Source organism: Epinephelus moara, chromosome 3 (assembly GCF_006386435.1).
Source record: "Epinephelus moara isolate mb chromosome 3, YSFRI_EMoa_1.0, whole genome shotgun sequence".
Lineage (NCBI taxonomy): Eukaryota > Metazoa > Chordata > Actinopteri > Perciformes > Serranidae > Epinephelus > Epinephelus moara.
The window spans coordinates 2581629-2593329 of record NC_065508.1 but is presented as its reverse complement, the minus strand read 5'-3'; the positions used below and the strand labels follow the sequence as shown (position 1 = coordinate 2593329).

At 41.0% G+C, this 11701-nt stretch overlaps 2 protein-coding genes across 3 annotated transcripts in view; one reads left to right on the top strand and one right to left on the bottom strand.

Moving 5' to 3' along the window:
- The first annotated feature begins 1788 nt into the window (after positions 1–1788).
- The window catches only part of si:dkey-125i10.3 (A-kinase anchor protein 200), a 15384-nt gene continuing 5471 nt past the window's right edge, over positions 1789–11701 (top strand). Inside the window, exons 1-4 of one of the 2 annotated variants that reach the window (XM_050040649.1) lie at positions 1789–1854; positions 2559–2596; positions 2741–2852; positions 4569–4646. In XM_050040649.1, the coding sequence (XP_049896606.1) occupies positions 2587–2596; positions 2741–2852; positions 4569–4646 (200 nt within the window). In that variant the 5' untranslated portion in view covers positions 1789–1854; positions 2559–2586. The other variant, XM_050040650.1, reaches the window with a different exon arrangement.
- LOC126387899 (uncharacterized) lies at positions 5763–9735 on the bottom strand. The gene is made up of 2 exons (XM_050040651.1): positions 9401–9735; positions 5763–7920 (listed from the first exon to the last, which is right to left on the bottom strand). Exon 2 carries the CDS (start codon positions 7913–7915, stop codon positions 6617–6619), a length of 1299 nt encoding a protein of 432 aa, XP_049896608.1. The 5' UTR covers positions 7916–7920; positions 9401–9735; the 3' UTR covers positions 5763–6616.

Below are 11701 nucleotides of genomic sequence, written 5' to 3'. Positions count from 1 at the left end.
CCTGGAAGAGGGATCCCCTCCTCAGTTGCTCTTCCTGAGGTTTCTACCTTTTTTTTCCCCGTTAAAGGGTTTTTTTTGGGGAGTTTTTCCTGATCAGCTGTGAGGGTCATAAGGACAGAGGGATGTCGTATGCTGTAAAGCCCTGTGAGGCAGATTGTGATTTGTGATATTGGGCTTTATAAATAAAATTGATTGATTGATTGATTGATAAGCTGTCAGTAACTTTCAGCCTGAATTGACTGTCCCCAAGGGTAGATTCATCTTGCAGCTAGGTGAAGCACAGAACAAACACACATATTTAAACATGAAGGCAATCTAAGATTTTATAGTAAATTATACTTTTTGTTTTAAGATTTCTATGTATATGGCATGCATTTAAATGACACAAAAATGCCATAAAGTTCAGAATGTACCCACCTGTTTCCCTACCGCATTTTTCATTGAGCCACAACACCTGTTCCCATTCCACCATGTCAGTTCTGTATGTACTATATGTCATGTATCACTTTGACGATCTTGTTTTGGTAACATGCTGTAGGAGAATTTTTACTGAAGATGTTGGCTGAGTTTCAAGTGGATGAACAGACAGAGGAGGTTCTGCTGGATTCCTCAAATATTATGTGTCTAAAAGGTTGTACTTTACGTTGTCAAGTTCAAATGCTCCCACAGGGGGCAAAACACCAGCAAAGTGTAGATACGATCACTATCTGCAAACAAGAAAATTAGAGCATGACTATGATTTCCTGCAAGCTACATTGTGACCTCTTTGTGTGATGTAATCTTATTCATAATGTATACGCCAGTGTGTGTGTGTGTGTGTGTGTGTGTGTGTGTGAAACAATGTGTAGTATTGCCTTTTCAAATATGTCAGTTCACTGAAATGATAAAGATGATTTTCTAACTTACCTGCCATGCAGATAGTTCTGGCTGCAGGTTTTAGATATCTGTCTCTAACTTTTCTGCCACCATCCTGGTACAAAGGAAGTGAACGGGCTGTGATGCTTACAGCATTGAAAATAAGCGGTAACGTCTCTCTACAGAGACAGTGTCCCAGATACTCTGAATAACCCGCAGACCAAACTGTGAACATTACAGCTGATTCAAATAGTACTTAACAGAAAAGAGAGAGGTTAAGTCTGTTGGTGTGCCCGTTTCAGTTTCACTGGGGAAGTTGCATATTTTGTTCAGCTGATATTGAAAGGCTCTGATAAGGCAGTAGATTAAATTCCAACCAAGCAGCTTAAGATCAGGTCTCTCTTGATTCCTAGCAGCCCACCGACTGGAACAGCATGTCTGTGAAGGAATATTTCTCTTTGGGAAAGAAGAGGGAAATAACACTGTAAAGACTTCTTAGGATTTTTTTTTCTGCTAATGAGCTGCAGGGTTTCATTTCTGGCCACATCTATAGTGTGGTAAGTACAAGGCTAAAGTCAGTGGGGAAAAACATCACTAAGTACTAAACTGTTAATTAAATGGTGTGAGTTTGTGTCACACATTGTAGGACGAACAACACATTTAAAAAAAGCTGTTTTGAAATTACTTCTAAGGAAAGAGTGATTGTGAAACCTGGCAACGATACGTTTCACACTTGCGGCAACACAAAACTATAAAACAATGGCACCTGTCTGCCCACTCTGTGACTGTCATGAAAAACAACCCACCCACCGTCTCGATCAACCTGCATAGCAGCATCCAGGCGCGGCACTCCAGACTAACAGGGGGTGGAATCTGAAATGACAGGGGGTGGGGGCTCAGGTTGAAGTGTCTCTACCTGCCTGCCTGTGTGACACAGAGACCCAGAGGAGGCTCAACACAACTCTGCTCCGACAGCACTGACACAGCTGACCTGAACAGGTGAGAACACAATATGGTGCCAAGAATGGACTTCACACAAGTTCTGATTTCATGCTCATTGGCTATGCGGGGGTAAGGGCTCATTATAGAGTCAGAATTGCTTTCATTTTCTATGCATAATGGATTTGACCTGGTTAATTGGAGCTGGCACATCTCCAGTGAGATTCATCATAGGAGATTAAAGCACTAAGTGCAGGTCAAAGTGTTAAGAGGAGCTCAAAGAGAATACAGACTAGATGCACAATGTGACAGGACATGAAACTGTAAACACAGGGCAGGTTAAGATCCTGAGCCGATAACGAATATGAAGTCTAATATGTGGAGGAACATTTATTGCCTAACTGTGTCAGCATGACATTGTTTACCTCAGGATGCTATTTGTTTCAACAGATTTCATCTTAGCATAAAATGTGGTGAGCAATAACACAGACGCCCAGAGTGGGTAGTAAAGTACAAAATAATAAATACTTCAGTGTCATTTTTACATTCTGTGTCACCTGTGTCATGCAGAACACAGTGTGACGGGTTGTGTTTGAGATTCTGGGTCATTAAACAGGTCTGAAGTCAGTGGTGAGAATTTGGGAAGAGAAAAAAAGACACAAAGCAGATACAGCATATCACAGTTTGATACACAGTGATTAATGTTTTCTGTTTATGGGAGTTTAAAAAACATTTCTTAATTGTGTCATCTTTAATTTAATCAGGCTGAAAATCTGAGAGAAAATCAACATCATGTCGAAAGGTGAGTCACACTGATCCAATATTTCATCTTTTTATAAAATTAAAAACAGTGTGCAGGCATTCTTGATACACAGAGCTGACAGAAAGAGTTTGTGTGTGTGTGTGTGTGTGTGTGTGTGTGTGTGTGTGTGTGTGTGTGTTGTAGATGTTAACAGATACAAGGTGTTTCAAACCACCAGGGTGCGGAAGGCACTGAAGAATGATGGCTGTTGGATCCATAAATCAAAAGAGGAGGAGGAAGAGCAGGACAAAGCAAGGTATTGCCAGTAATGAAGATTCAACATTAGACATGAAGTGCAAAATAAAAGAAGTAAAATTGTTAGAAATCTGAATCTGATGCTATCTTGCTCAGGGCGTCTATAGCTCAGACACTAATGCTGTTTGATTAAGACCTTCACAAGATATTTTTAAATCAAATTTAAGACAAATCCTCGTTTTCTTATTCAATCATTGAAGGGAAGTATAAAGGAAAGTAGTACATTTAGTCCTGTGCAGACGTAGGTTGTACGTAGAGATATGGTTTTAGTGTAATTAAGATTAATCTACATTTTGCCAACAGGTAAGTGCAAGCCTAATGTAAAAACACAGTGAGATTCAGTGGTAGGCAGTGGTGCCCCCAGAAGTTTCCTACGGGCGTGGCCAGATGGGGCCACTGAAAATCCAGTTCTGTGGCTGGTTCGGATGAGTTTCTATTCACTGCACATAGAATTCCACAACACAGGCGCAGAATTATCTCACAAGATCAACACTGAACAAGATTTTCTACTCTTTCATGAAGGCTAGCCTAAAACAAAGGGTTGTGGGCTGGGCTCATCAGGAGGTCTGAGTGACAGCAAAGACAAATAAACTCTGGAAACCCTGGACAGGCTAATTAATAATACATTCTGATTCTGTCTGCCTAAATCCCTTCAGCATCTCTACTATTGTAATATCTCTGTCTGCATTGGGGCTCCTGATTAATTTAATTGTAATCTGATAATCTAATTAATTTACATGCCAGTTCAAGAAAGCTTTTCAAAGTCTTCTTGGATGAGTAGCTCAAACAATTACACACAGGGATCTGTTAATCAATGTGAAATAGTTTATCTCAGCACAGAGCAACTCTCAGCAGGAACTATATGGTACGCCATTTTCCTTCTACAGAAACAAAACCAAAAGCCATAACTGAATTTCAGGAATTTGATTAGTTGTAGTGTATAAGTTAGTTGAAAAACTACGGCAATAAGAGAGTTATGGAATCACATACTGATGTACTCTGATACCTTATCTTATAGTTACTACACTAATTATCTGATGTGCATAGACTAATACCAGTATGGGTCCCCATTGAACCCATTTTCATTCAGATACCTTGAGGTTGAAGATCAGAGGGTACCATTTAAAAAATCAACATGCCAGTGTTTAGCCTACCTTTGGAGCTGTATTTAGTCACCTTCCCAATAAGCTACCCTGACATGACACCAATGGGTGCATTCAGTTGTCTAGTTTCACAGGATGCCAATATCTTCAGGCTAGCTTAAAAAATGAGCGCACCACATCCTGTTAAAGACAGTTATGTCACCCTCCATTTATTTTTTGCAAGGTGGGGCCACTGGGAGGGCGGCAATCGTATCAGAGGGGGTCATGAAAACATTTGTAATATCAGAAATGTGGACTGTAACACAGAGAGCTTGACTGATTTGACAAAAAATACATTGAATTTAAATTTAAGACAATTTAATGACTTTTAAAACATATTTTATAAAATTGAATTTAAGGCATTTTAAGACTTTTTAGGGACCAGCAGATGCCCTGCTTGCTTTGCTGCATTCTACTGATGTGATTTAGTGTAGCAAGACACTGGTACTCTAAGTTCAGGTCCTCTTTAGTTTGGCTTAGTTTTCTTATAGTCCTACATCACAAGCACTGAGTTTCTGAAGGAGAAAATTGGGCATCAACAATGCTGTAAATTCACAACAACTTGTCTCTTGCAGGACAGACCCTGATGTGGAGACCAAGCCCGCTTCGGTCAGACAGAATTCATACGTCCTGTCCACAGCCAAGAAATTTGAGTAAGTACAGTCTCCACTGTAGTCAAGAACAGACCTGTACACTCTGCTTAAGTGAGTACAATAACTATAATGAAAGCAGTAAAACCACTTATACTCTGACAAAACTGCAATACCAAGGTTTGGCCAGCAGATGCTGCCATTTTTTTTTTACAATGCCCCAAAAACAGTGAATCATTTTTTAACAGAAGTGTTTCATGGTGATTTAACGCTTTGGAAAGCTTTGTTTTTAACATCACTAGTAAATGTATGAGAGCTGATGATCTAAGAATCAAATGTGTCAGTTTTTAATAGATGCAAACAAATTACCTTATTTTCAGGTTAAAAAAAACACCAGTGTTTTTTAAATCTGTTGCTGAGAGATCCATTTTGATACGAACAGTGCGATGGCAGTTCTGCAAGTCAAACTAAAATGCTCCTTTGACTCTGTTGTGTCAGTGAATAAAATTAAAGTATAAAAGCTTCAGGCAGGAATCTCCATCTGTGATATTAACATACATAAACATTAACTTAACCCCGGGCAGCTCTGCTGCATCCATAAAGACCTACAGTGCACTGCAGGCTGACTTGTGCCTCAGCTGCTTGATGAAGCATTGATCTGCATACAGTTCTTGAGTATTTCCCCTTAAGGCACACGGGAACAAACAACTGCTTTAACACCGGGCATATTTGCCCTTTAATACCAAATGGTCCTTTCAGCTTCCTAATTAACATTATAAAAATATAAATCCCCAATTTGAGCTTTGAAAGTATTTTACCAGCCTCAATTTTTAGAGCGTTAAATACTAATCTCTGTTTTGCTCATCATTTTCTGTAACATGGTATTCAATATTCATGTAGTCATATTCAGAGTCATCTACTTTATGTTTAAATAGACAGCAAAGATGCTCTGAAACATTCAGTGTCTGTTTACATAGTAATCATAATTATTTATACATGCAGTGGTGTTCCCCGCCTGTGTATTGTTGCCAGCTGTACTTATTGCATTGACGTTACATCACCTGACTTGAACACGTACATGACACACGCGCACACACACACACACACACACACACACACACACACACACACACACACACACACACACAGAGTCTACACTCGCTTTAGTGAATTATTAAGCATATGGACACATTTGTGCTGCAAAAATATTTCAAAAATACATTTATTCTGTTTTTTCTCCCTGAGATCACATTGAAAGGTTCATGCTTCTGTGATTGGACATTACATATCTAAACACATTAATGTCTCAACTTTACCCATTAGCTCTGTGTTATATTTAGACAATATAATAATTTTTGTAAATACATAAAAGGCCAAGTAAATTGAAAATACTAAAGCAAATGCATAATACAATTCACAACTGAACTGAGATATTATCATTTCCATTGTTACCTTTCTGTTCTCACAATTTGTTTCATCGCAGGCTTGAACATCACAAAAAAAAAAATCACTTTGGGACAAGTTTTATGTGTACATCTGTTTTTTTTCCAAATCATCTGCATGGGACCTTGACCATGATAAATTCGTAATATGTTACTACATTTTCACAATGTACTAGCTCCTGTAATTATGAAGTCTCAAACAAGATTACACTTGACAGCGAGGCTAAGGTATCAATCTGTCCTTTTGTCTTAGAGCAGTGAGGTGAATCTGTTCTCATGCTTTCGTGTTAGCTGAATACACTTTAAACAATTAAACCCCCCACTGTGGGAACTACTGTGGTGCAGCATTCAAACATTTTTACTCAATTACTAAATCTGAGCACAACGTTGACAAGTAATTGATATGAACACACCCCTTTCTTCTGGTGAGCTGACAATCAGAGCACTCTGCAAGGAGGCTGGGGGAGGTGTTGCACGATACTCAAGTATTTCAAATGACAGAGCCAGCTAGCCAGGTTTTGTTAAATGATGCAGTCAGTCTCTTTCCTCAAAGGTAATGATGGCTGACGGACAGTCTTGGGCAGCTGGGAGTTAGGAGGAGGGTCCAGCTGTGGTGAGGTCTCCTACAGTGTGCATCACCTGTGCTGATGTGGACAAGGAGGGTCCAGCTGCTGGGCCCATGCTGTGCGATGGCATTAAATGACCCTCGTTGATGGCAAAGTGGTTTGGCGGGTAGATGCCACATTTCCTAAAGCCTTCCTTCACAATCCTGACACCCTCCTCCTCCTTCACTACGTGATACGTCCCTTTAAACACACCTGAGAACTCCTTCTTGCTGACCGAAAAGTGAGTATCAGTGGCACAACCATCACCTATGAGTGCTGCAAAACGCTGCTTCAGGAGAACAAAGACACCCGCGTCGAGTGGCTGCAGGATGTGAGAGCAATGAGGTGGGAGGCACAGGAGGATGACTTCCTCTTTACGAGCTGCTTCCACCACCTCAAGGTTCACGGGAGACTTGTGGCCGTCAAAAATAAGCAGCAGTGGACGCTCCTTTGGTGCATGCAAGAGGAAGTGTTTGAGGAACCATTTCTTGAAAAGGTCCGAGTTGATACACCCAGAGTCTGACCATCCATAGAGGGCATTTGGAGGCCCTTGAGTCTTGTAACATACCCCCCCTGGGTATGCCTTTGAATAGATAATAAATGGAGGAATGTCCTCTCCAGCTGCGCTGAAGCAAGCCAGGACAGAGATATGGTCCCTCGAGCCTGGCATTGGCTTATAGCCCAGACTGGCAGATTTGGGGAGAATCACCCTCTTCCTGCCGAGCTGAAAGCCCGTCTCATTGCAGTTGAAGATTTGATGAGGCCTGTCTCTGAGCCCATGAGCGTCCACGACAGTGCTCAGTAAATGAAAAAACTGATCCACTGCTTCCTTTCTCACACATACCGTCCTCCCACGGACAACATTGTCTGCTGGCTGAATGGTAATATTCTTTTCTTGCCTTTTTCTAAAATTGAGCCACCAGGTCTGACCTAGTTTAGAAAATGCAACCCTCCGATGCTGCCGCTTATAAATGGATGAGGCAAAGGACACCAGCTGTTGCTTGGTCAGTGGGAATCCATGCTTGGACATGTATATAGAGAATTCCACCAACAGCTCCTCGTCAGCAGATGTTATAAGCTGAGCTGGCCCACTGCGACTCCCTGGTGTCACCCTTCCACTGACTCTGTCCCCCAGTGAGGATTTAGGGACCCCAAACTCTTTGGCAGCCTGTCTCACCGTACACCTTCCTGACTTCACCTCGATCAGTGCGCGTTCCATGGCCTCCTCTGTCCATTTCTTTTTCTTCTTCCTCCCAATTTTGTCAAGATGATTTCTTGATGGCATCTTTTCTAGGATGGCACAGGGAATGAAGGCATAAGCAACACATTAAACAACTATGATACAAACAATCAACCTAATTATGACAATGTTATGAACACTGGATTAAAAAGCACCTTCAATGCTCCCCATCCTCCTGTGTCTGCACTTTCACCTTATTAACAATGAACCACAGACAGCACACAGTCTTTTACCTGACCGGTAAAGGGATTACATAATGTCCTTATTTTTAGTTTAGTTTACAAGGTGACTGTCCTGTTGTTGCTTACAAGTGCGTTGCTCAAGAACCAGAGCAACAGAATCTGCTGCATCCAACAATCACGTTCACGGCTTAGATGGATGCACAGGACTGAGATTGGGGTCTGACTCACTAAGGGGAATTTAAATGACATGTAAGGGACAATATTCCTCAACTTATTTTCTGTCGTAACACCACTTAAAAGTTATTCTAATTCTAGCTCCTTTCTTGTATCTCAAGTTACTTACGGGGCTGTAAACAATGACCATTACATGGCAGAGAAAGTCTTGGATGAAATATTGGCCATTGGCCCACAGGCTAAATTGTCATCAGACTAATAGCTGATGGGTTCAGAGATTGTTCAATGATTGACCCAAGATCTATAACCAGCTTCTAACTGTTGAACAGACAGAAATACTTCAGATTTAGTGACGAAACTAGTGGCAACCTGTGGCTACAGCCTGAAAGTGAGACAAGTGACGATGTTGGGTGTGGACAAGGATATTGCTTTTGGACATGGGACACATGCTCTATCCACTGAGCAACTGGGTGCCCCTGTATACCTTGAGTAACATGAGTAACTTGTTTCATGTAATGGAGTTCCTGTTTCAGAACTATTAAGTTGATACAAAAAAAATGTTGAATATAAAAGATAGATATTTGCATGGAACTTTAACCCGGAGAGTCATTAAGAGCTTAAAGACCACCGTACACCCTCATTTGATAAACCTATAGTGAACTTATAATTTATAACATTGATCACTGTGCTACTCTTTGTCCATCCAGAATGCACAACCAGCTCTAGATAAAAAAGAAAACTACTTAAATCAGTTTTACATTATGTTTTACATCAATAAAACATTTATTCTATTTGCAAAAAAAAGAAAAGAAAACTAATTTCTGATGCACTCTCTTCACACAGAACACATACGTTAAGGTCTAGATTTAAAATACCTGCAATGCTAAGTAAGTCAGTCAAACTTGACGACTTTAAAAGACTCTGTTTCAAACCTGTTGAACTTTAATTTTATCTATTAAAACAAACAATTAGATTGCACCGTTTTCACCTCACACACTGGACCTGTTTGGGTTTTAAAATGTCTTTGAACTAGTCCAGGGTGACCTGAATTTTAGTCCAGGCTTGGACAGAGACAAGTAGAATACTTCCATTTGATTAGACACTAACATAATACTGTACTTGCACTTTGTGTCACAGTCAAAGCTCTACTTATACGTAGGGAAAGCGGACTTACTGGTGTTGGGGAGTCGTCGTGCTAGTGTTTAGTGTGGACAGAAGACGTCTCGTCCTGTGTTGGCTGTGACGTCGCTCACCGTAACGTTACTGTTTATAAACTACAGTCATTTGAAGCCGGGTGCTATCTGAGGCGATATTACGCTTAAAAACACACGCTACGTTGCAGTGTTTGTTCAACAGTCGCCGCTACACGTCTGTCAGTTGCAGGAAGTTTAAATTACGCGGTTACATTTCACCGGAGCTCCACATTTCCCTGCTTAATATGAAGCTGCTAGCTAGCTACAACAGAACACAGCAGTAAACAGTGGAGCCAAACCGGAAGTTATGTGACGGTGTCTTCAAAATAAAACTACTACTTCCGGTTACAAAATAAGTGTCCAACTGTATGCTCCGATAAAAGCAATGAATTGTATCACAGTGCTTATATTATATGAAACTATTCCTGTGCAACAGCTGATTAAGCAAAGCAGTCAAACTTAGAATTATTGAGACTGAAGTTTTCATAAAAATATTATTCTATATCATTCCAAAATGGCTGTACTTTTCCTTTTGGTTGGTTTTGGATATTTTTAGTGGTAAATAATAATAATAATAATAATAATAATAAACTTTATTTATATAGCACCTTATACAGGGAGGTGAAGCTCAAAGTGCTTTACAACAAAATAAAAACAGACAAATACAGTTAAAACAAAAAAACAAGTGCAAATCCTGCACAATGAGCAATGGTCGGGGCCGGGCAATTTTAGGTAAAATTAGGCAATTCTGAGCAACACACACACTAAAACAAAGCATATCACAACATAGAAGTTACATCATATAATTATGGCATGCCCTTCAAACTGTGGATGAGTGGCTGAAGTGATCAGACTCATAATATACAAAGGAAAGAAAAAACTCAAGAACAAGAAAGTAAGAATAACATTAACTGCTAGCAATTATGAACAAACTGGTCTGATCTAGCTTAAAGCTAAACATTATCCATGGTGACAAAGATGAAAACATTTTTTAAAATGTAAAAGTAGCTATTGGATAGACTCTGCATATTGACTAATAGCTAAGCCAAATAAACAGGGAAAAGAGACAAGGGATAACAAGGAAAAGTGTTGATAAAGAGTGTTTGTCTCTCCGCAAAACTGCCTGGATCATAATTATTTTAACCTCTCTAATCCACATAGCATGATGCCTGTGTGCAAGACAGCAGCTGTTAGTGTGTAAAGGCAGATTACAAACAGCTGTCAAAAATTCAGTCATTAAAGGATAACTTCTGTATTTTTCAACCTGGGCCCTATTTCCCCAGGTGTATGTGTGCGTATGATTCATAGGTACCACTCGTTCTAAAACTGGTTCAGTATTGAGCCGCGAAACGAGCTAAAACAGTAATGGGGGCAAATGCGTCCCGTGTAAAAGTGCTTTTTTTCGCCACTGACTGGTTCAGATCGCCAGTGCTATCTCTGTAGATAGCATATTGTAGCGACCCTGGAGCAGTGGTGAGTGTGAATGAGTGGAGTCAGCTGTCAGTCAGTGTTGGAGCAGAGAGGCAGAAGGCATCCCCGCTTGGTACTGTAAGTGAGTATGTGTGTGTGAAGTGTGTATGTTACGCTAGAAGAGTCAGAGTTTGGGACGGAGTCTTTTACGTGCTACCCCCTGGAGTGTTACCGGAGTTTATGGAGTGCTCAAATAAATTTTTCCTGAACGCAAGAACAGGATGTCGCGCAACACCCCGCACAGCTTTCATAGGCTGCCTTTGCCGGACGGCAAGATGCTGAAGTTGTGGCTAGTTGTGCTACAAATGGATGCTAACACTCCTGTCCAGACACTGCGCCTTGCAGACCATCGGGTCTGCAGTGCTCACTTCTCCCAAGATGACTACTGCCAGCCGAAGAAGAGAAGACATCCAATCCCGAAACACCTCTTCCTCAATAAAACGGCTGTTCCACGAGTAGAGAGAGCTACAGACACAGTGGAGCAAAGCTCGTGACATCACACAGCCCAGAGGTAAGGGAAAGGCTAAGTTAGCATGCTATTTACAGAGATAGCACTGGCGACCTGAACCGATCAGTGGCGAAAAAACACACACTTCATACACACATACTCACTTACAGTACCGAGCGGGGACGCCATCCCCCTCTCTGCTCCAACACTGACTGACAGCTGACTCCACTCATTCACACTCACCACTGCCCCAGGGCCGCTACAATATGCTATCTACAGAGATAGCACTGGCGATCTGAACCGGTCAGTGGCGAAAAAAAGCCCTTTTATACGGGACGCATTTGCCCCCATTACCGTTTTAGCT